The sequence below is a fragment of the Patagioenas fasciata genome, chromosome Z (assembly GCF_037038585.1).
Source record: "Patagioenas fasciata isolate bPatFas1 chromosome Z, bPatFas1.hap1, whole genome shotgun sequence".
NCBI classification, from domain to species: domain Eukaryota; kingdom Metazoa; phylum Chordata; class Aves; order Columbiformes; family Columbidae; genus Patagioenas; species Patagioenas fasciata.
In genome coordinates this window covers 35,674,624-35,700,522 of record NC_092560.1, presented here as the reverse complement: position 1 = coordinate 35,700,522, position 25,899 = coordinate 35,674,624, and the positions used below count along the sequence as shown (strand labels likewise).

The 25,899-nt window shown below is 37.1% G+C and overlaps 1 protein-coding gene across 7 annotated transcripts in view; it reads left to right on the top strand.

Moving 5' to 3' along the window:
• AUH (AU RNA binding methylglutaconyl-CoA hydratase) overlaps positions 1-25,899 on the top strand; it is a 118,756-nt gene that overhangs the window by 15,539 nt on the left and 77,318 nt on the right. For 3 of the 7 annotated variants that reach the window (XM_065861642.2, XM_071801773.1, XM_071801772.1), the window contains exon 4: positions 17,387-17,473. The exons of 2 other annotated variants lie outside the window; for them this stretch is intronic. In XM_065861642.2, the coding sequence (XP_065717714.1) occupies positions 17,387-17,473 (87 nt within the window). Of the gene's footprint in view, positions 1-10,290; positions 10,459-15,831; positions 16,011-17,386; positions 17,474-25,899 lie in introns of those variants that run through there. 2 more of the 7 variants (XM_071801775.1, XM_071801774.1) reach the window with 2 other exon arrangements.

Genomic DNA, 25,899 nt, shown 5'->3' with positions numbered 1-25,899 from the left:
AAAAGATATGTTTCTGAGAGAGTGGAGTTTTTTTAGTGCTACAGTTTAACCAGAGTTGCGTGACAGGAGGCAGGAATGACTTTCCCAAAACCCTCAAACAGATTATTGCAAAAGCGTGGGAAATACTGATCAAAATGAATGCCTAAAATAATTAAAATGAAATATTAGGTACAAAATAATTTGTTTCTGTGTTCTGGAGAAGTACTCACAAAGCATAAATATACTAATGAAAGGAGATTCAGTGTATTCTGTCAGAGTTATTTTCAGGATATCCTCTCTTTTGAGTAGCTGTACAGAAAACCTAGGGAGACAAATGTCTGAAGGATATACTTGATCATTTTGAATTCCCTTCCTACATCTAGTTTATGCTAAGTTGAGTAAAAATTTTGGAAATGCTGCTTGCTTTTTTTTAGTTTAAAATAAAAGGTTTGAGCCTAACTTTAGAACTAGGAATTTTATAATGAAATGACTAAATGTCATTTCATAAATGAGAATAATTATAGCCCTGTGGCTTGCGAACAAGCAAGTTAAATAGGATCCTGAACAGCTGGAGAACTTCTGCAGTTTTGTGAGATATTTGAAGCTGACACAATACTCAAGGCCTTTTGGATGGTTACAGAAATGATACAGAAGTGTTCTGAGTAGAATTTTGTAGTGACGTGGTGTGCAAATGTGACATAAGCAGGAGCTGTGGAGAAGCATCTTCAAGTGTGTCCTGGAACTTAGGTGAAAGCAACATCTCATCAAGATGATTATAAAGCAGTGAAAGGCACCTCACTTGAGCACCTAAAGTAGTGAAACATGTATGCAGATCTTACTTAAAGTGCTATAAAGAATTTTCAAATATTGAAGTCTTTTCTGGAGTGGATTTTACCAGAACAGAGTAAATTAAATTGGAAAAAATACCAGATGAATGCAGAACATTTTATATTGGGAAAACTGTGCTCTGCAGTGGATTTCCTTAGGTAGCTGGACAGTTTGTTTTCGCAGTTTCTCTTATAAAGAACCTCTGCTTTCTGGGTATAAAATATATCCACGTTTGTATTTCGCTATCTAGAGAGTAATCAGAAATAGTTTTGCTCTGTATTTGTCATCTTTTTTAGATACACTTCTCTAAGGTTTAATCCACAGATGTCTTTGATGGTGTAACTGGCTTATTGGGGCTTGTATAGATCGGAAAGGCAAACTATATTATCTATCTACTGCAACTGCAATGCACTGAATTCTAGTTTTAAAAATGTATTCTCTAGCATTTCTACCAGGTTTATACAAACCTACTTTTTCTGTGTTGCTTGTATAGATGACTTCCTACATTTCATATGCTTGTTACAGTTGGATTTGACTTTTTGAGTCCTTGTGGCACTGCTTAGGAGTTGTGTTGAACTTAGCATACAGCTGCTAGCTTAAATGCATCACTTTTTTTTGCCTTCTTTTTTAATCCCGTATTGTCAAAGCATGTAGTTAGATGACTATTGGTGTACATGACACCATGTAAGAATTTTTTATAATTACCTGTGTGTGCAAATGAGATGCACAGATGAACTTGGCTGTAGTAAAATAGACTTGACTGGAAACGTGCATAGCCATCACCAGACCAGTTCTGATGTTTCTGTGTGTGTCAAAGTCTGAGGACTGCAAGATTCAGTGCTGCTGAAATCTTTGATTTGTTAGGGTAGACTAGTGGAGAGGATGCTGTGTCTGAATAGTCTTTGTTTCCATGCAAGTGAGCAAAGTCTTGGTATACTCAAGATGCTCCTGTTCAGGAAAATCCTTAATATGGCATAATTTGCCATTGTATAAGCTAGCTATAGGCTGGGTAGATTCCTGCAGGTTTATGAGAGTTAGATAACTATTGAATTAATATCTAAAGCCACAGGAATATATGTGCAGTCTTTGCCAGTCTCTTTAGGCTCTTTGAATTCACAGGACAGTTCATGTGGATCCGCTGATGTTCTTGTATGTGTCAGCTTTCTGTATCTCTCTTGGTGTTTTGATTGTTTTACCTGTGGCTGACCTATGTGCTAACAAATGCTTTGAGTAGTAGTGGTCTGATTTGATAAACTGGTACTGGGCATGGCTGGGATGCAGCTAATTTTCTTTATAGCACCTGTTATGGTGCTGTGTTTTAGACTGGTAACCAAAACAGTGTTGATACCAGTGTTTTAGCTGTCATTGAACAGTGCTTGCCCAGCATCAAGGCCCCCTCTGCTTCTCACTCTGCCAGAGAGTCAGCTGAGGGTGGGCAAGAGGCTGGAAGGGGACAACAACTGGAACAGCTGACTTGAATTGAGCAAGAGAACATTCCATGACATATGACATTGTGCTCAGCAGTAGAACTAGAGAGTTGTTTTTCCAAAGCAGACCTTGCTTGGGACTAGCAAGGCATTGATCTGCTGGTGGATGTTTGCTTTTGCAGTATTCCCCCCCGGCACTTATTAAACTGCATTTATCTCACTCAACCCATGAGGTGTTTTTTCCCCCCTTGCTTTCCCTCTTCTCAATGCTGCTGGTGGGGAGTGAGCAAGCATCTGGGTGGGGGCTTAGCTGCCAGCCAGAGTCAAACCCAGTACAAAACTATAGTCTTGTACGACAACATGACAACAGCAATGAAATCTGGGGTAGCTCCAAAAATGTCCTGTATGGTAATGAATACCTACATTACTATAAAGTTACCGTACTCCTTTTTAGCTTTGCTAGTGGGATGCTTGAAGTGACTTTAATCCTGTTCCAACAGGTGTTTCAGCCCTGGAGGGTTATTCTTTTTTCCCATTCTATTTTCAGAGTGCAGTGGTGAACTCTAACCAAGAATTCAGTATGTAGGGAGGTACTCTTCAGCTATTTTTAATCCAAAAATATCTTCAGTGCTATTGAGGTACAAACTCAGGTTTTGGAAAAAAGATTCTTTCTATACTTATAGCTCTTCTTGGTTGGCAGTTTGCACAGACTTTGAGAAATGCCTTATGGGGGTTGTTATTCTCACTGCTTTACTTATGGACAGTTGCAGTTTTTACTACAGTATGGTATTGCAGTCTGAGATGTATTTCTAAATTACAGAGTGTTGTTTGGCTGTCTTCATAGACCTGCATCAATAATGTGCTTTTGCTTTAAGTTTTTCATTTCACATCTTCGGATGGACAAAAAGTTCTCTATGTAAGAGTGAAAACATTTTATTTGGTTTTTCAGCTCTCTTGAAAGCTGGGTTAGTATCCTAACCTGCATTAAGAGAATTCAGGAACTTCATCTGTTTTTCAAAGATGCTTGTACATCTCTGTGGTAAATGTATTTTAGATTTCCAAGACAGCCTTGCGTATTTTGAAATGGAATTTTATTTATTGCACAGAAAACACGGAGGATTTTAATAGTCTTAAGTCTGTCTTTTAGTAGTATCAAGTTTTTCTCAGCTTGATGATAACAGGTCAGTAAGGGTGTTGAACAATTTGGTTGACTCTAACATGGTACCAGACCCATTTTAACGTGATTATGATAGAGGATGGCTGTTTTAGTTCATGTAATTCTCACTCTTTCAATCATCTGCAAATCATGGTTACAAGAAAGCAATCAAATCTTTATTATGTGTAAATTCCATGTCTGTCATAGTCTCTCCTACATCTTCTCAAAAGCTGCAAACTTAATTCCACGTGTTGACTAGCTCTTTTGCTGCTCTTTCAGGGCATGTACATGAATCCATTTTTTGTGAGATGTTACGCTCACTCATCTATGCTCCATATAAAATGGTTGAAACCTGTGTGGCTTTAAAGTATCTAAAACCAGGTGAAGAATACTTAAAAGAAAGATACAGATTATTTATTACCTCTACTCATACTAAATTGATAAAGGTAACCTTTGGCTCGATCTCTGCTACCCGGGACACCACTGTTAAACATGTTTGTGCTTAAGTGAGGAACTTAGTTATTTTTAACTGAACATCTGACTTTCCACAACAACGTCTAAGCTCTAGATATCTTCTTTAAGTATTAATATTCAGTCAAGTAGACAGCTCCATTTGAAATATCCATGTCCTGTCTGTCAGTATTTGACATCTTGGTTTGTGAAGTCTGCTGTTTTTCTTCACGTTTCTCTGAGGCAGGTTGTCACAGTAGACTATGAGCTAACTAACCCTTTACCCTGGTGTACTAAGTGCCTATGGCACCTGGTTTCTTTATTGGTGAGGGAACTGAGCCTGCTTTGCCATTTATATCCTTAACTGAGAAAACCTGCTTGCAAAAATAATCTGATCTCATGTGCTTGGTGGTAATGTGGGCTGGAAATAGAATACATGGGCGCAACACAGGGCAAAAATAGTCATTGCATGGTAAAGAATTATTTTCCACTTGCCCTTGAAAACAATAAAATGATTATGTATCAGAGGTATTTAGACATATCTGAATCTATGACATTTTTATCTTAAGACAATTTACAAGAGTTAGTTTCATATCTGCTTTGGGCATTAAACAATGCACAATGCAACTATGTATATGTGTTCTAATTGCCACACATATGAAGAAAAACTTCCAGTAATTAAAAAAATTTACTTTATCATCTCTGTTCTTTGCCTGGTGCTTACAGTGGTTTCTTATGACAGAGTTGGTCTTCTGTTCACAGCTATAATATGTTCATGCAGTGACACTGGATAAGGTTGAGACCTGGCCATGGTGAAAATGGTTTGAATCTTGTATGTAGTTCGTTTTTTTTTCTATGCAGTCAGTGGACGTTTGTTCTGTACCTTTCACAGTGTTTTCCTTTGTAAAAGTAACATAGGAAATATGAAAATGAAGAAACTCTGAAATTTCTGTTATGTTCATTTTTACCTTATAAAATTTTTACTTTTTTCCTATTGAAGTGCTGATCTTGTATGCTTTAATAAATAGAAATGTATGTGTGCTTCCATTCAAATAGATCAGGCAACTCTTTTATTACCTTGCATCAAAAGAAATTTAAAGGTAAGTAAAAGAAATGCTGTGTCTCCTGCCTGTTTTACTCAAAATACAGTCCGTAAAAAGCTACTTAATGATGAAAGGTGCAGATACAAAGTTGTCTACGATGTCTCTCTCAGTATTTTCCAACTTTTTGTCAGTAGTTTATGTTAATAGTGAAACAGCAGAGTTTTGTAGGGTGTAAGAAATTTAAACCTAAAATAGTCTTTCATTGATTTTAAGATTTCTTTGTGGATTTCGTGTCACCAGCTGGAACTTACTGACTGTGTGTGGATGGACATGGTTTTTAAGTGATTGAGCTCTGGGATCAAATACCATCAATCTGTATAATTTATTAAGCCCCTCCAGATGGCAAGTAATATTCCAGTGTTGGATCTCCTTTGCTTTGCTTTCTTTCTCTGAAGTAATTTGCTGACAAGTCTGCTGGATTTTTTTTTTTTTCACTAGAAGAGATCAAGTGTCTCTGAACTATTTTAAAGTAGTCCTTAGAAAATGGAATTGAGTGTTCAACATCAGTGCTAAAAATATATTCAATTGATGGGAAATTTTGCTATTTGCAGGCATTTTCATTTATTTTTCTGAGTCAGTTTGAAGCCTTTGGGGACACTGGGAATACGGGGAAGTATTGCTTGTGAGCTACTTCACTTGGCGCTTATGAGAAACAGAATTGCAGCTGCTGGTTTCCTGTCCGAGTTTTGTGTGAACAAAGCATAATTAAAGAGATGTTCCTGCTCATGGCTCAAATGCTTATGAGCCCTTACTTTCACACAGTACTGTGTGGAATGGCAAGACTGTGGCCTTGAGTGCTGGCTCAGTATTAATAGAGCCAGTGATGTTTGTGCAGGAATGCCAGTGATTTTAATGCTGCTTTTTTGTTTTTTTGAGATCAAGATGTAAGCTTTCTTAATAGAGTTAAAGTGACCAAAGCTGAGCTCCATATCTTTCACCCAGAAGGCTTTTCTTCTGGTTGAGTTTTCCCACAAAAGTTCTTGTTCTTCTCGCCAGCTATAACCTGAGAAGTCTTGTGGTCAAACTCACTAGCCACCTCATCTGGTCTTTCTAAGGCCATTATTGCAAATGTTAGCTCACGTTTGTTTCTGGTTTGCTGTATGCAGAGACTGAACGTCTTGTAGTTGTGAGGATACAAGTCATGTTTGTTGCTACAGATATTCTTCACAAAGAATGTCCAGTGGCAGACTATGAAGGTGATTAGGGGTGGTAGGGGATCTTATCAATGCTTATAAACATCTCAAGGGTGGGTGTCGAGAGGATGGGTCCATACTCTTTTCAGTGGTGCCCAGCAATAGGATGAGGGGCAACGGGCACAGACTGAAGCACAGGAGGTTCCATCCGAATATGAAGAGAAACTTCTTTACTTTGAGTGTGCCAGGGCACTGGAACAGGCTGCCCTGAGAGGCTGTGGAGTCTCCTTCTCTGGAGAAGTTCAAGACCTGCCTGGACACATTCCTGTGTGATCTGCTCTGGGTGAACCTGCTTTAGCACGTGGATTGGATGGGGTGATCTCTAGAGGTCTCTTCCAACCCCCACCATTCTGTGATATTCTACATGTATTAGTTACCTGCTTCTTTAAATGTTCCATGAGAAGTATTACTTGCTGTATAGCTGCACAGAATCCAGTGTCATTGAATCTTGGCATGCTGGAAGCTTCCACCTCATACAACAATATGACTAATATTGATAATTGTAAAAAAAAAAAAGGCGGCAAGTAGAGAGATACTGGGTGATACCTTTCAAATTGAGGGATGGGGTAGAGAGTAAAGAAAAAGAAGAAAAAGGCTTTCACCAGTGCCTTGATCTACATTCAGGTGATATAACAGTTCAAATTGTGGTTTTTCTCAGGAATAACTCCTTCTTTTTTTAATAGGATTTATGCCTGAGTACTGACTTCGGGACTTCTTCAGAAGAGATTCTGACTTTCTCTTTTTTACCACATAATGCACTTCCTCCTTTTCTCGTTACAGCTCTTAAAACCGGGTGTGCTGTTAGTTAACTATTTTTGTAATTATTACTAATCAAAGTAGATAAACCCAGCAGTATCAATTCCTGTTAACTTTAAAAAAACATGTGCAGTGGTTAGATATATAGTATATGCAAAAGATTTGACTCAGTCATGTGTAATAGTGCGATGAAATTTGTATTTTTTTATTACTTAATTTACTAGAAATTAAAGTGGAACAAAGACCAGTTTGCTCAAAATTCTGGCTGTATTAATATTTCTGTAGTTTGAAAGGCTTCGTGCTATTTACCAAGAATGTTCAGTCTGCGTATCACCATTTATGGTTAAAGAGGAAAGATGAAGAATCTTACCACTAGCAAGTTTTAGGAATGCCTACTTATTAATAGAAGGTAGAAAACTGTGTCAGTTATCATTATAGAGATTAAATATTAGGAGACTCACTGAAAAGCTAGTGCAATTGATAAAAATGAAATGCAGTACTACATTAATGCTATTTTTTTTCGTTAGTGGTAGTGTCAAAATACCCATACACTCTTACTCTACTGAGTAAATTACTTTTAGTTCTTTGTTTAAAAAACAAGAACTTTCCTGCTGATTTCTTCAGAGGATTTTCTTATGGAAGATGTAGAATAAATAAAAATCAGAATGTTTCCACTGTTTGTTGGGAACTAAATAGTGGGGTAAAAAAAAATACAGCTTTTATGGTTCTTTGATTTGAAATATGTTATTCGTTACCAGAAAGTCAGTGCACACCATGTTATGGGCATAATGTAGAAGTTCTGTTAGTGAAGGTTGAATATGAAAATGAAAAGTGTTTTGAGGAAGTTACATGTTTAGACTACCAGAATGACTGGATTGAAGAAGTACCTCTCTAATGGTTATTGTGGAAATAACATAGAAATACAAGTGTTGTAGGAAATAGCTTTAGTTTTATTTCTTTTTTTTTAGGGGGGTGGGGGGGAAGAAAGGTCTGTGTTGAATGATAATTGCAACATGTATTGGTTTTTATTAAATGCTGATTTTTATCATTACCATGATGTCACATGTAAGCTCATGACCTTCCCATGTCTAAGTAGCTAGGCTGTTGTATGAGGAATTACTTGAAGATTGGGACAAACAGGTTTATCATGATTTGATCACTCTAGAGGTCTGTATTTGTGGTTCTTGTGGTTAATACTGTGTTGACTTAGTGTTTGGAAACAGATAACTGTCCTGTTCTTGTACCTTTCCACCAGTACTGGTCTCTTTCATGTGCCATGGAGGAAAGTGCAGCAAGTCCTATTGTGATAGTTATACAATGTTTTGCCTCCGTAAGAGGTACTAGAGACTAGGGAGTGACTGAGGTGGTTGTTGGATGATGAAAGTGTCATGAAGAAAACTGCTTGTTGTTTAGAAAAAAATTTTCTTTGAAGAGGTGAAATGAGGGGAAAGGCTGAGGTACTAAATGCCTTCTTTGTCTCAGTCTTTAGTAGTCAGATCAGTTGTGCTCCAGGTTCCCAGCCCCCTGAGCCAGAAGAAAGGGATGGGGAACAGAATGAAGCCCTAATAGTCCAAGGGGAAACAGTGACCTGCTACTTCACTTGGACACGACAAGTCTATGGGGACAGATGGGATGCACCCAAGGGTTCTGGGGAAGCTGGCGGAGGTGATCACCAAGCCACTTTCCATTATCTGTCAGCAATCCTGGCTAACTGGGGAGGTCCTGGTTAACTGGAATTGGCAAATGTGAAGCCCATCTATAACAGGCTGGAGGGAGGATCTGGGGGACTATAGACCTGTCAGTCTGACCTCGGTGCCGGGGAAGATCATGGAGCAAATCATCCTGAGTGACATCACATGGCACATACAAGAGAACCGTATGATCAGGCCCAGGCAGCATGGGTTTATGAAAGGCAGGTCCTGCTTGGCCAACTTGATCTCCTTCTATGACAAGGTGAGCCACCTAGTAGATGAGGGAAAGACTGTGGATGTTGTGTACTTAGACTTCAGTAAAACCTTTGACACTGTATCCCACAACATTCTGCTGGAGAAACTGTCTACTCGTGGCCTGGATGGGTGTACTCTTTGATGGGTAAAGAACTGGCTGGAGCTGTGATGAATGGAGCCAAATCCAGGTGGCGGCCAGTCACAAGTGGTGACTAGATCGTTGGGCTGAGACCAGCTGTATGAGGTTCATCAGGGCCAAGTGCCAGGTCCTGCACTTGGGTCACGACAACCCCAGGCAGCGCTACAGGCTTGGGGAAGAGTGGCTGGAAAACTGCCTGTCAGAGAGGGATCTGGGGGTGTTGATCAACAGCTGGCTGAACATGAGCCAGCAGTGTGCCCAGGTGGCTAAGTAGGCCAACCACATCCTGGCTTGTATCAGGTATAGTGTGGCCAGCAGGACTAGAGAAGTGATTGTGTCCCTGTACTCAGTGCTGGTGAAACCCCACCTCAAATCCTGTGTTAAGTTTTGGGCCACTCACTGCAAGAAAGACATTGAATTGCTGCAGAGGGTTCAGAGAAGGGTAATGAATCTGGTGAGGGGTCTGGAGCACAAACCTGAGGGAGCTGGGGCTGTTTAGCCTGGAGAAAAGGAGGCTGAGGGGAGACCTTATTGCTGTCTACAACTACCTGAAGGGAGGTTGTAGCCTGGAGGGTGTTGGTCTCTTCTCCCAAGTAGCAAGTGATAGGACAAGGGGAAATGGGCTCAAGTTGCACCAGGGGAGGGTTAGATTGGATATTAGGAAAAAATTCTTCATGGAAGGGGTTGTCAGGCATTGGAACAGGCTGCCCAGGGAAGTGGTGGAATCACCATCCTTGGAGGTGTTTAAAAGGTGTTTAGATGAGGTTCTTAGGGACATGGTTTAGTGCCAGAGTTAGGTTATGGTTGGACTCAATGATCCTGATGGTCTCTTCCAACTGGAATGATTCTGTGATTAAGATCCTTATAATGATTTTTTTTTTCTCTTATGCAAGTGAAGATGAATTCAGGAAGGACGTGAGGTACAAGCTGCCTTTTTTGTTGCAGAAAAGGTTAACAGGGGGAATATTGTTGGGTGCTTCTAAATTTAGAACTAAACAGACAGGATGGAAAAAAAGCCAACTGACTTTAATCTATATCTGGTCTGAATTCGCATAAGCATTGTAAAGGGATTGCAGGACTTTCGTATATGAAGTTAGGCCTATTTATATTCACGATTTCTGGATTTGAGGAGGAAACCTGTTTGAATTAGTACCTTGGCCTTTAAGAAAAACTTGTGATTCAAAAGCTTAAAAGAAAAAAAGGAAAAGTTAAAAAAAACCCAAATGTTATACTTTCTGAAATATCCCATTTATGGGAACTGATTTAGCAGCAAGTGCTTTAAATGTGTTGATCTTAATGTAATTTATTGCCAGATATGAGATAATCCATATGAGGGGAACTACAAAACTACCATCTTACCAGAACGAATGCTCAGGACTGGCATCCTGCCAAAGGCTGCAGTACGCAGGAGTTACAGGCATTTTGTTTGTTCACAGTTCGATGATTCTCAGGAACCTTTCTGTGACACACAGGACATACAGGTAAAAGATATCCAAGTCATGCTAATATATCTTATATGGAAGAATATAAATTTAAGTTTTGATTCAAAAATCAGATATCCACATTTAGAGAACTTCAGGAATATATAGTCCTGTATAAAAAAAGAAGCAATTTTATTCATTGACGTTACTTTCTTATGTAGGAAACATACCTATCATCCTTCATGCCAACCTGTTTTTCTCTTGACTAAAATGACTGCAGGCAGCATTCTTCTTACATTGTTTCGAAATTTAGGATATACCTTGGTTTTTTTTGTTGAAGTTACATGTAAATGCATTTTTCTCTGTACTCATTTCAGGTGGTGTGTGCAAAATTTGTGTCTCTACAGGTGTGCAACAGGATTTGTTGCTGTAAATAAAGCAAATAATTACTGGAGAAAGTAGGTGGTTATTCTTAAGTTATGAAAGATGAATTATGAAGTCTGCTGCTTTAAAAAACCTTGTGATAACCATATGTTGTGAACATGTTTCTTACACAAAATGTTATTTAACAGGCAATTATGAAAAATGTGTTATCCTTATTATGTTTGTGTAACTGTACCAAAGACTGACCAGTGACTGTTTGATGATAGCTCTTTGGGGCTTCAGAACCAGCTTTTAAGTATATTAATTCACTCTTAAGGTTGGGTCACATGGAGTATACTAACTTTACTTTTTTGGTTGAAATTCCTTCCTAATGATCGTAAACATATGTACCCTTACTTACATTAATTTAAAAAAATTATGGATCTTTATAGTGTGCTCTCAAATGATTTTGTGCATCTGAAAAATAGAATTCCTGATACTTACATGTAACTTTTGGAATTCTTCATTCCATTTTATAAGGGATTTTAGACACTGGCTTAATATTTTGTGATGTTACTGACTTCGTCATTGTGTTTTTCGTTTCCCACCTAATTTGTTTAAACTGCTAAAGTGTGTTTGTTTGTTTATTTATTTTTAAAAATGCTAGTATGAAGTGCACTAAAGTGTAGAGATGCAAGTCATACTTGCCACATAAAAGTGGTGATCATGTCTGTTTACTTTCACACATATAAATAAATACCGAGGAAAAATTTAAGTATGAGAAGATGTGAGAGTTTGGGTAAAACTGTGTGGAGACTGAGACTAAATGTCATGGGATTCCTTCCTCATTGAGAAGTTTTGAGGTACTCTGAAATTACTGGAAATTCGGAGAAAAAGTTGTTGGTAAATCTTTCTGAGTTTGAACTTAAGTTGGCTCTGGTGTTGTCCTCAAATATGCATGTACAGCTCCCTTCTTGCGGTATTCGTAACCTCGTAGAAATTGATTCGGGTTCTGCTAATGATTTCAGCTAAACTTGGATTTCCTGCATTGGCTTCTCTAGGACATGCACACATTTGCCTTTGAAGAAAGATCTTTACGTGTATGCCAATGGGTGTTTGGTTTTTGTTTGTTTGTTTGTTTGTTTTCACCCTAGTTATAGCTTAATCTATAGTGTGTCTCAAAGATGGCCATTTGCCTCAGTGTTTTAGTTTGGCATCTTAACTGTCTGTTTTTCTCTGTGGAGAAGGAGGGATCTTAACTCACAGTCTTCTTAATTACTTTGTGTAGGAATAAAACGTGGGTACATAGCAATTCTTAACCTTTTAATTGGTGAGGCAGTGTATGTTTTGTGCTCTAAGTTGACAACATAGTAAGTTTCCTTCATAAATTCCTCAACCTGTCTCATTGTTATTAAACATATTATAGGTGGTGCCTCTGTGTTTTGCCTTTTTCAGCGTTCGTAGTTCTTGCCAACAAAATACAGGAGGATTGTACAGAACATGCAAAAGAGTATCTTCTGATACTCACAGATGTCACTTCCTGATTCAGATTTTGGTGTGCTGACAGAATTGGTTGATCTGTGTTTATAGCAAGATCAAAGGGCAAGCTCAAAATAACATTGCTACTGTAAAAATGTAATATATTATTCTACTTCAAATGCCTGTGCATGTGTCACTTCCTTTCCTCTTTTCAGAGAAAAGAGACTGTGGGCACCTTTCAGCACGTGGTAGAATAACTTCACAGTTTAATTTTTGTGTGCCAGGTTTCTAAAAGACTTATTTTTAAATAAAAGTATTTACCAAGTAAGGTTAACATTTTAAGTATGATGTATAAACCATTACATCTTATGCCTTTTTAGTTTACAGCTTTTGTGTTGTATTTTGGAAGTATATGTTAAAGCATTGTGTAGAACAGTACTATGCAAGAAAATTTTGGGCATTTATGGTATTTGGCAAGTGAGGCTTATAAAAGATGTTGGAACAGATTTTTTTCAAACACACCACTTACCTTTTCAACAGTATATAAATTATATTTAGAAAGTGGGTGAAAATGTCCAGGTAAGGCAAGAGGCCTGAAGTCAGAGTAGTCACTGTAAAACTTGGGTTGTTTTTGTGTGCTCTCTTGTTAAATAGCCACCATTGTCATATAGAAGTGTAAGCAGAAAAATTCTGGTGAATAACAGAAATATGCCTATCTTGCTGGATTGCCATTGGTTTCCTCAAACAAACATTGTCTCTGGCATCATTGTGAAATGCAAGTCAGGCACATGCTGCAAAATCTCTCTAGACTGACAGTGTACAATAGCCAACCATTGAGTAGCCAAATGTTTAAAAGTGTTGGTTACAACAGGGTTTTTATACTTTTTGGAAGTAAGGTAAAAAATAACTAAGCTTTTTGTATTCTTCCAGTGTTGGAGCGGAGGAATATGAAAGTGATAGTTTCAAATCAAACAGATTTTCTTTCAGATTGACAAACCTCAGTAGAAGTGTAGGTAGTATTTAGAACAGCATGTATCTTCCTCACAGTGGTTTCACAGGTTGATCTGCAAATACCAGTTTATGTACTTACTAGTGAGCAGACGTTCAAAAGACTGCTGTTTGTACTGGTGGTTTGCAAACGGGACTGTTCTGCAGGGAATTTCTCTGCTACTGGTTTTCTTTATAAATTTAGAAGTGATGCTACTGTGGCTTAAGTTGATTCAAGAGGAGTTTGTTTGGAAGTGGAAGAGAGTACCTGTCCTAAACCTAATTAATGTAGCTGTAGGAGGAAGTGGCTGATTGCACTGTCAATGTAGTCTTTCACTGTTTCACTTCTCTCTTGTTCTGTACTAACAGCTGGTAACCTGAAAATGGCATTGCACAGTCTATAAAAGAGAGTTCGTAAAGTGCTGGGAGCAGAGAGGTGAGAATTTGGGAGCATGACCCCTAAAATCACAGCTGGTTTTGGCTAGCTTTTTGCTACATTTCTGAGTGTTTGAGAATCAGTTCGTGGGACAAAGCATCAAGACGCCAGAAAGTGTAATGTGGAGAAAAAAATGATTCATGCTTCAGTACAAACAGGATGGATGTGGGGACGTAATTACAGTGTAGAAACAAATCTGCAACAGCTAGTTTGCCTGGGCTAGTGTTAGCTCAGGTTCTCCTTCCCTTAGATCTTTGGGAAGAATGGCTTAGAGAGCCATGTGTCCGGCATGGTGTGGAGTCATGGACCCACAGAACAGCCTCTGGAGTCTGTGGGGAGTGGGTGTGGGGCAGCAGATGGACCGAATTTGTCTGCAGATTCCAGCTGTGGCCCATGAGAAACTTACAGAGCTTTCTTCTGTTAGAGTTTTTGTGGTTTGAAAAGCTTAGCTACTTTGTTGCTCTCAGCAGTTGAGCAAATAGTATTTTCAGATACTTTGAAGTAGGGAACTTGGGGTTAGAGAAAGGGTCTTTGATTTCAGTAGCTGAGAGAGCAGAAGTCTCTGGTTGAACCTGCGCTCTCCTTCATTGGCTGTCTTCAGAAACTTAAACTTTTCTTCTGATCTGAGAACAGATTTCGAAGAAACGTGAATAGTTCTCTGCTATGTGGGTCAAGGAATTCTTCAAGAATTCTTTGATCAGTAGTTGAATCTTATAACAGGAACAAAAGTATTAAGTTAGTGGCAGTTCCATCTCCTGTGAACCCAGGGATGCCAAGGCATGTGTTCTGTTGGAGTGCACCAAATGGTTTCTGTCTAAAAGTCTTTTCCCTGAAAAATCTTCATTTAATACTATTATGCTTTGGAGGCCTAAAATAAGAAAAGGTTAGGAAAAGAACTTTTTCCATTTTCTTAGCAGTTACAAGGGAGGTATACTTAAAAGGGAAACGTAAGATTACAGAAGTTAGTAAGGCACTAAGATCAGCTATCGTACTAGATTTTTTTTTCAGTACTCAGAATCAATGATTTTTAATTGACAGCTACCTTTTAATCTATTCTCACAAAAGTTTTTGTTGAAAATTTAGGTTTCTGTAAATAACTTCAATGACATGTTTTAACTGAAGGGAGAAGTTTGCAGTCTATTTTTTTTTGTTTATAGATTTTTTAAAGTATTTTTTTTTTTTTTAAATGAGTCTGAATATATTAAAACCTAAACATTTCTTTAGTTTTATTGTTGTCCCAAACCCAGGGTTCTTTACCTGGTATTAGTACAAATGAGCCAAATTTAACACACAGAGATGAGATATTGTTTATAACAGAGTTGCGCAAGTCTGGAATAAAGCCAGCATGCCAGCCAGAAAAGTAGAAGGCATTATATAAAAAATCTTATCACTACATTCACACCCTAAAGAGCCAACTGGTTACACATTTGCATATTGGTTACATAATCCTTTTAGCGTATAATGAGCAATGTTCAGCTAAAGGACACTTTATCCAACAGTCTTGAGATACGTGTTAAAGCAAGACTCAACTGATTGTGTGGGCTTCAAAATGTCTGCAACTGCAAGGCCAGTAGAGTCTGTAGTTTCTGACTGGTGTTTTGCAAATCTCTCTTTGTTGCATAACAGACCTACCTAAAACCGAAAGGATTTACATGTCTTTAGGTTAGCAGTTGCAGACAGGATTCATTCTTTTAGGAGATGACAACATTATCTTGACAATAGATTTTCTTAACAGTTATGCTGGAGGTATTTTCTAGGTTCAGTGCCTCTCTTTTGAAGTTTTCTTTATATACTTTTAAAGTGTATGGCCACTGAGCAGGGTTTAAATGTGTGGAAGTTTTGAGTCAGATTGCCCAGACATACAGTTTTCTTGTTCATAAAACACAGTTTCTTCCTGTTCTTATATAGGCGATGATTTGGGCAGAGTTGTAGAAGCTAGACTCAGACATTAAATGATAACAGAGAAATGCTGTTTTTTCATTTGGACACTTGCTGATATAACTTTTAAAGCAGGTTTTGTCATGAAGTTTGGTTTTTTTTTTTTTTTTAATAAAGCTCCTTTTAGCTACACAACTCTATCATGAATGCATCTCTGAAAGTTACCTGCAGTTTTATATGCTTTATTGTTCTGTCCAGATTAAGGGATGCAAATTTTGTTTGCTTTTCAGGTTACTGGCAAGATTTTCCCATGCATTGATTGTGAAATGCTAAGGAAGCAATTGCAATTTTGCTGCAGTGCAGACTCAGTTGACCACAGTAATTCCTGTTCTATATTGCCTGCTCAGCTGTCCTGTCCTACTGTCTTCAGTTGGGGCATATCCTAGAAGGTTGTTTGGAAGCTTTTGGCAAGGTGTCTGGTAGTATGAATTAAACTTGACCTGACTGCAAATGCAGTCAGGACTGTTGTTTCATTGTTTTTATATTGATATGCATAGAAGGAGAACAAAAGTTTTAGTGAAATGAGCAGCTTTGCTATGATGAAAGTAGAAGGGGAGGTATAGAGCTGCATTATTGGGCATATTACCTTAACACAGCAGCTGGATGTGTATCAGAAAATGCTGTGACACTGAAGTTGTGAGTTTCAACTGATGCTGTCAACAAAAGTATATCTAAAACTATGTTTGATGAAGAGTGTGAAGAGGATCTAGCATGAGTTAAGTCCAGAAAGGTAAAAGGGGGAGCCTATGACTGCTTAATTTAAAATTCAGAGTTACAGTCTTAACTTAATCTGAGTCCAGTACATTTTCCTGAATGGATAGTATTTTGATTCTCGAGGTGGAGAAACATGAGACTGTTTTTAGCATTGGATATATGCCTTGTTTAGCCTTTTCAGGCATATGCCAAGAAACTAACTGAATAGGTTCATTTTTACCAAATGGATGACATACACACTAAGTTGAATGGGAGTGTTGCACTTTTTTAGAGAATAAATGTGTATATGCAGATTTTGCCTTTTTCTGTAAGAAAAATGGACTTCCTGTCTTAGTCTGTATTTAGCTATTATTATTATTGCTTTCCAGTTCTCCTTTTCTTTACACATTCATGAGATAAAATGTCAGTTTTGCACATCAGTGAATTTTTAAAAACACGTTTTGGTAAAAATCTCTACATACAGTGTGCTTTTAAAACAGAATTATTTTCATATATTCATGAAGAAATGTATTAAAAATGTCAAGTTTTTGCATGTTTTGGAAGAACAAAAAATATGTAATTTATTAAAAAATATATTTCACTAAAGTGAGTTGAAAAATGGTACTAGGTCCATGGTAGAATTTTTTATTAAGATAAATGTAGTCTGTTAATGTAAAAACATGCACCCTAGGTATTTTATGACCTACCAATCAAAGAATAACAAGAGCACCATATGAAAAACACGTATTTATCAGACTTTGTGACACAGTTAGGAAAATAGAAGTATATGTCAGATAAAATACTAGCATAAATGCTATTGTTCATAAATATTTTAATATGAAAGGTCACTGGGAAGAATATACTTGATGAAAATCTGGTGGTGGGAATTTGATTTTCGTGTTTTGTTTTTCCTTTATAAAGAGTCCATGTTTTCCTTGAAATCTGTGGAAGAAGCATGTGACCAATTTGAACTGTCCTTGTCTCAAAGCAGACTTAATATTTTCTTTTGAATAAAGGAATATTTTACTTTTGAAAATATATTCACTGTACTATATCCGGCTTGTTAACGTGTGTGTGAAATGTCACTTACAGGTGCTGACCTTAAAGAAAGAGCAAAAATGCACTCAAGTGAAGTTAGTTCTTTTGTCTCAAAAGCAAGAGCAACTATTAATGAAATGGGTATGTAACCTCTTCCTTTAACAATGCCATTTTCGTCTGTAACCTGGGAAGGATTAGGTCAGGATGATGCCATGAACGTGCATGGTTGATTCTTGACGGGAAGTATGATATCCACAACTACTTATGTTGATAAATATGAGTCAAAGTCCATTCTGTCTTTTAAAACGTTCCTGAGCAAGTTGGACTTTTTTTAGAATGCTGGGAAAAGCTACATCTCGACTGAAATAGAGGTGCCCTACTGTTTTAATAAAGCCTGGATTATTATTATCCAGGTACTTCAGAATTCAGTTTTTACTATTACATTCTTGTGGTTGGTATAATTAATGCAGGAAGTTATCTACTAAGGCCTTCCAAAGTTTTGTTTAGTCCGCAGTTGTTCTGGTATAGTAAAACCTGTTAATAGTTCAGGATTTTAATTGTACCAGTTTTTAAGGATAGTAATTTCTCTGTAAATTTCACATTACTAATTCACCATCAAATTATGTTTTTACATCTCTGCTGATAAATTTTAATATAATTGTTGCTCAACAGGGCATGCCAATACATTTTGTCAAAAGAGAAGTCAAATGTACCAAGTTTGAAGAAATTGGTTTTATATATTGGATGTATATATGCAACATATTTTGGCGCGAAACTCTGAGGAATAAATAATTTCTCAGATCATGTTTTTAGATGCATTTCCTTAATACCGTTGGGTCAGATCTTCATTTGGCAGAATGTTAGGAATGGAAACTGGTATGTTTTTGCAGGTAAATGACAGACTGCTGAAGAATGACTCTTTGATTGGGTATTTATGGAGATACTCATGTCTTTGAATTAATGTCTTGTCTTTGAAGTGGAGCATATCCTCAAGGCTCTTTAAATGAATAAAATCAGTAAAATATCTGGAAGTGAATTGATCATTAATTTCCTGCAGCTGATAACTGTATTTCATGCTTACATTTGTCCTTTTACTGGAAGGCTGTGACAGAGGCAACAAGTCTTTCCATTTAGTTACTTTGTGAGATTTTTGGTAGGCTTCCTTAGCTCTAAGCATAATAATTTTTCAGCCTTTCTGGGACTGAAGTTATTTGAAATACTTTCTGAGCTGCTATTAATATTTAAATAGGAACAGCTGTTTTTAAGACTTTCCTATCATCAGGAAATATTTTTGAAAAATTTGACTATTTTTAATTTTTTAAGTGGGAGAAATCCTAAAGTCTAAAGAAGTATTTGGATTTGGCATTATGCACTAATTGACTGGAAAATACATATAGCGGTTGGATGCTTTGTTTTGCTGCAGAGCTGGAAAGACTTTAGACAAATATTTGATTGTCTTCAAGGTCATTAAGGTTCCTATGAGAGTGTTTAACTACTGAATATGTAAACAGAATTTCAGTGTTATCTAAAAGGTTTACAGTGGATCATGCTTAGACTGAATTACTTGAAGTTTAGGGAATCAGTATGAGTGCTTTCATTCATTGATCGCTCATTTCTGTCTCAAGAAGGAAGCATGAAATTGTAAGTGGAATTAATATTTCAGGATCGAGGTCAGTGAGGTACCTAGATAGGAAGGTTTGTAAGGGGACGTAGTAACAGCGATTAGACCTGCTACAGGTTGGAATAGAGAAAGAATTTTGAATGTGGCTCTTGCTTGATATTGTAACAAAACTTTTGCTTAGGTTTGGTGACCGTGTCTCTCCCCTTCTTCTTCTTTTTTTATATCCCCCTTCTGCCTCCCTCCCTCCTTCCCTGCCTTGCTGTCTTCTATCACTTCTGATGTTATTGGTCAATTTTCCTATCAGCTATGTTTGGACACACATGCTATATCTAGGTAGCTTTTATTTTTGAGTCACATGTTGTGTTCCAACCGTATGAGTCATTGTTTTTGAGCACATTGTGCAAACAGTAGATGTATTTACAAGATGGATCCAACATTTTTCTCAAGGGTCTTTGCAGAGCTATTTAAAGTGTGATTCCCTGCATCAGGAACAGATAGACAGTATATAAAAAGTGGATTCTTAAATGAGACTAGATTAGATCAGTGCACAAGGCATCATGTTGTGTGATGCCCTTATGAACAAAAGTGAACATTAATTTTGTAGCAAGTCAGGGGTTCTCAGTTCTCTTTTTTTTTTTTCTTCCAGAGACTGATTTGGAATTACAGAACTTAATTCTTGTAGAACTAGTGGGACATTGTATTTACATTTGATTACTGCAATAAATCTGTATAATGAAAATAATAATGATATTTTTCCCACCCAGAAACAACCAGAATGTTGTGAGGTGGTTAAAGAGGGGAAACAATTTTCAAATAATTATTTGCAACTACTGAGTGCTAGGTAGCCAGGAAACAATACTTCTAATCTCCTACTTTATTATTTTTCTATCCAAGTTTAATGCTGTAATCTCATTTAAAATGTGTTCTACTTTTTGCTTTACAGAAATAGGTCATGTTTTGATAATTGCATTTCTGTTCAGATATGTGACCTAGTAAGGAGTTTCTTCTTCTTAGCAATTTTTTTCAGAAAGAAAACCATTAAGTTATCTTAATAGACAAAATACACAAAAGTTTAATTACATCTTGAACAACTGGATTAATTTAGCTTTTTAGAGTTGACATGTTTTGGCTTTCTTTAGTTCTTGTCAGTTTTATTACATTTAAAATTCTTGTGCTGGTGGTTTTGTAAAAAGCTGTAGTATCATTTTGGAATACAGCTACAGAAGAGAGTTTTCTGGAAATTAAAAGCATACTGCACTTGTTTTTATGGGATTAATTTATAACTTCTTGCTAAATTTAGGTGAAATATTAAGACTCCAGTAAATATCACTTGGTATAAAAATAAACACTCAAAAAAAGAGCTGAAAAAATTGTACTGAGCTGTTAGTTACTGTGCTCAGAAGGGGAAAAAAATCAAACCAGCTCTATTTTTAGCAGTGGCTGAGTGTTCTAAAATTATACTAGAATTGTGGGTATTTTTTTTTTTAAATAGAAGAAGTTATAAGACTAGTTGTCCTTTACTATGTTCTGCCTTGAGTCTCTTCATTACTGATGAAAGGCTGGCTTTACCCTCAAAAAAAACAGGAGAGGAGGAGGGAAAAGCATTAATAGATCTCTTGCAACCATGCGCAACAAAACAGCCCTGACTAAATGAAGTCAAATGTTCCTGACTCCCAAAAACCTTGTGTTTTGACACTTCAGGGAAATAAAACAAGCAAACAAACACCACCATCATTGTTGATCAGATCTTCAGCATATATTTTATGGCATGACTCCCATTAAGTCCAAGTTTTTTCTTCATACTGCCTGTGGGGTCTTCTGGGTTGTGATATTACCATTGTATACATGTTATCTGTTAGGATTTCAGTTGCAAAACAGAGACTATGTATGGAGCTGAATGCTATAACCACTCATCCTCCGGAAAAACACCTTGTTTAACAGAAAGAAAAGCCCTGGAGAAAGGATTTGAACTTGGCAAATACTTGTAATTACTCAGAGTGATGTTTGCCCCTGATCTCCAAGAAGTGAGAAACACCTTTGGTTAGCAAAACTCTTCCAGAGAACATAGGCATAAGTACCTAAAGAATTTGGGTTTCTCTCTTGGGGAGGAACAGATACAGGCTATAACTTGAAAAAGCATTCTCTGGGAAGCTGAATGAAATGTCATGGGTAGCTATCAGTTTTGAAAAACGACAGATTTGCCGCTAACAGTGCCATGCTTAACAGCCATCCTTAGGCATCATAGTCTCCCTAAGTAGCTAACACTGTGAAAGGCAGATTTTGGCACAGTGTTGCTCTCTATGTGTTACGTTGTTGCCTGTTCAGTTAAATGTGAAGCACAGCTAATACAGGCCAAGATTGCTAGCATTCTGAATGCATTGCTGGGCTCTTGGTTGTTTTCCAGTAGTAGATTTACTGCTTCTCTTAATGTTGAATTAATTTAAGATACCCTTTGACTGTTTCCTAAATGGTACGGTCCTTGCAGAGCTGAAATTATGGACTTTGTCAATTTGCATTGGATTGTTTTTAATTTAAAAACACAATGCTAAACTCTGTATCATTATAGAAGCATTGAATGCAACATTAAACTTCTCTGCCAAGATGTTTATTAGATATTTATTTGAAAGCATTGCTTCCACAGTTGCTAATGCATGTTTTTCCCCATAACAGTAACTTTCCAAAAACTGTTATAAAAAGGATTTAGAAACAGACAACCTGACTATTAGGATGACCTGATTGTCCTTCCTTATAGATCTGTAGATAAGGGAAGGTGATGGCTTTGCATTTCTCATTCATTGCTTTGGTGCCTGGCACTGCTGTACAGCCACATTAATGTGGCATCAGCTGTAGTTTAGTTTTCCTTAAGTACTGTTCTGTGAGGAAAAAAAACTGTGCTCTGGATGTGGCTCTTTAATTTTCTGCCCACAGAAAGTAACTGTACTCGAAGGGTGCTGCTTGCTCGAATGGTTTATGGAGTTCAACACAGCCAGTTTGCAAAATGACTGTTTAAACAGGCCCTCAGTGTGACTTGTTGTCCAAGGCTTCTCTTCCCTCTCTGGGGAGCCACATAGTGTATGTTTGATGCATTGGGAAAATAGCCTTTCCTTTCCCTATTCGGGTTTGAAATTGCATGTTCAAGCCTCTGAATGAGAAGGAATAGTTTGTCAGGTCTTTTGTTTTGCCTGTCTCAGTCTCTGGCTCTGTTCCTAGAACCAGTTGGTATTCAAGGGGCAGTGACTCTTGACGTGGTACCGAAAGCATTATACTGCAACCTCATTACTTGTGCCCAGCGTTAGTCTTTGACTTCAGAATAGCATGTTAAAATCTTTTACTGAACATGGTGTTTGCCTAGTTATGTGCTGCTTTGGTGAGCTAGTTTATAAGAACAATTTTTTTATGCTTACGCTGAAACATAAGGGAATGTTTCCGTTGTAGTGTTTGGTGAATGCACTGACTGCAACTATTACTTAATATATTAAGGTAACTTAGAAATGAAGATTCTTTAGCACTAGACTGGGGAATCAAACAACTAGATTAAAAAAAAAAAAAAGAAAAAAGAAAAACTTATCCCACTGGCTTCTGTTAGCTATTAGAGAATATAGTTGAGCTGTTGTTTGAATTTTATTTTGTGCACTCCTAAGAAAGAAAAAAAGTCAATGTAACTGAAATAGTTTATCCTCAGCATCATCCTTTTGTTTTGTAAATTCAGTGGTTGAATATATGCTGTGCTATTTGTGTGAGTAATAAGTTCTTAAGTGTACTTAGTAAGGATAAGAAATGTAAGAAATAATTTTCATTTCTCTTATATCCAAAGCTTTTCTTCATTTGCACAGAAAGTAGATTCTGTCATCTAGGGTTTACTTCATTATTGTTTTACTGAGGGCAGAATAATGCTACAAGAACAAACAGTAGTAAATATGAAGAAACTGAGGAATATTTATCAAACTGAGGTACATCACTACAGACTAATGAAATATCTGAACTGTTTTATGTAATATGAAAAGAGAACCATAGGTGAGTTTGCTACAGAAGACTGTAGCTAAAGAGTTTGATTAAAGCACCTCCTTCATTCCCTTTGGTTTCCCAGCTTTTGTTCCTATTATCAAGAATATGAAACACACTGTCCCTAGTACCTGTCAGTAATAAAGTACCAAGTAGAAAATTTTAGAATTAAGAATATTCCTGTGTTAAGAATATTTCATCAATTCAGAAATATTTTTTCTAGGTCACTTGTAACAGTGAGTGATCATTGGAGGAAACTGGGAAATTAGTGAGTTGAAGGAGAGGCCTTAAGAAAACCCTTTAGCTACTGTCATAATAAAGGGGAAATAACCTTTACTAGTATCTTCCTCTTAATAATCAACTGTAAGTAATGTGCCGTAACCATCTTCATTAAAAAGCAAAATTTCTTTACATGTGTTAAATTTTTTTTTTTATTGCAGCTCTTTCTTGCTGCTGATTGTCTGCCTGAACTTTGAAAGTATTAAAGCAAAGATAATGATGTTCAAATACATCTATCAACAGTAACAGCCTATTAAGCTTCTTATCCAAAGCACAGGCATTAGAGGGTAGCTAAAAGCATTTCACAGTTGTAACTAGCAATGTATGGGGAAGAACTGTATGTATCCAAATGCACACGTAGACAGTTCAGAATTAAAAATGTGATAATGTTTTTTCAGATGGAGATATTTTTAAAACTTATGCAAATGTATGTTACTTTGAGTAACCATTTTTTCATTCTTTTTGCAATTATGACAGGTAAAGCTTTGTAGCATTTCATTACTTGCCTTGCACAAAAATGGTTTGACCAGTCTTCTTGGCCTTCAGGTTCATATAGGAAGATTGACAGTCTCAACCACTTTCACATGTTGCTATGTACATTGGTTGCCTTTAACCAACCAGGCTGGATGAAAGTGCTTGTTGAAGCATTTGGTTTCTATCAGCTTTTTTTCCTATAGAAAGGCATTTTTTGATCACAGTACTTGCAACTGAAAATGCTAGCAAACTGTGGCAGTCACTGACCTGATGACAGATTTCACAAGGCAGGGTAAATGCCTGAAATACAACTGATGTTGCTAAGTGTGAAGCTTGTATGGCATCTTAATGTTATTATTGTTCTTCAGGAAAAGATCCCAAAAGGTGAAATCAAGATACAGTATTGTGTTACAATTCTTTTTCTGATATCCTATGACATAAATTAACTTATGTGAAAGTATAGTTTTGTAATTGAAATGTTCCTAATATAAAGAATATTTCAGTTATTGTAATTACCCAGGGACTGCCTCTACTTGCCACTCAAGGGGCTTAGTTTATGCCTTTTTATGTTCTGGAGGGAAAAAATCTTAATTTTGTGCTCAAGAGAGAAAAAAATCAGGGTAGTGAACAGATGAAGAGAAGTCTATTCTGACTTACAAGATATGAATATTCAGCTATAAACTGAGTTATTTTAAAATCAAATTAAAAAAAACCCAAACATTCCCAGTTACTACAACAAGCTAGCATGTAGTTTTAAATAATCACTAATGCTGATTCAAAATTCTTGTTCACATTTGTGGTGTTTGAAAACTTGTTCCTAGCTTGTGACCCGAAAACTTAGAGTTTTTGGGATATTAAAGAAACTCTGTAAAGTGACAGATCTTGAACCTTTATTTCACCATTGTTGATGATGAGTGGGCTGAAGTATCTCTCCTGTGGGGAAAGGCTCTTCAACCTGGAGAAGAGAACGCTCAGGAGATGATCTTCTCTTTAGGGATTTATATCTATTGATGAGGGTGTTAAGAAGGTGAAGCTAGACTATCTCCAGTGACAGGACCAGAGGCAGTGGGCATGAACTGGAACACAGAAGGTTCCTCCTGAATGTCAGGAAACACTTATTTGCTGTGAGGGTGATGGAGCATTGGCACAGGTTACCCAAGAAGGTTGTGGAGTTCTTCAAAAGCCATCTGAACATGGGCTTGAGCAGCTTGCTCCAGGTGGCACTGCTTGAGCATGGTGGTTGGATAAGGTGGCCTCCATGTGCTGCAGATGTGTGTAGGCAGATATTCGCCACAGTTTCTTAATCTGAGTTAAATAATGAATTGTGAAATTCTTTATATATTCCGCAATTTATAGCATCCTTTTCTCCAGTAATCCATGTAATACTCATGGTATGTAGGATATATTTAGACAATTCATCCTCCTTGCTTTTTTTTTTTTTTTTTTACGAAATCCATTATTCAAAAAGAAAACTGAGCTGCTAGAAATGCCCCTTGAAGTTGCTTGTCCTGGTAAGATGTGCACATATCAAGATTATTTGTTAAATAATCAGGAACGCACATGTGAGATAAATAACTTGGACAATCTATTTCTCCATTCTGTAGGAACTCAGTTGTGCCATCATGTACACTTGAATTCTCTTGCTACTTCCATGTTAGTTGAAGACTCGTAGTTATTGAGGGAAGCAGAGTACTCTCACTACTTTCTTTTCAGTCAGTGTAGTGAAACAGGAATTCTTCTTAGGCTATTGACTGTTGATAATTAAAGACAAGCTAGTCTTATGAATCTGGTTCAGCAGCTGCTAGAGGTAGTGAAAAGGCACACTTAAAATGGTGCTCCATTTGAATGTTACTAAATACCAGATTCTGACTGTTGTGGTTGTACTCATCTGTAAATGAGTACTTCAGAAATAGAAATTAGTTACATCTAAGGGACCATATGACCAATTTGTGCATTGTTAGGGGCTGAATGGGCTTCCATGTAGTTTTCTGATTCATGGGAATCAGGAACTGCAATCGAGTCCTAAGTCTACTGGCCTTCCAGTTTTTTTAATGGTGGGTCCTGTATCCTAGCTGTAGGAAGGAATAATAGATATGTTCTTCAGGTTGATTGTTTGATACTGCTGTCAAACTACAAATGTATGGTTCTCACAGAAGGCTCATTGGCAATATGTATATGTCAGCCTATATAT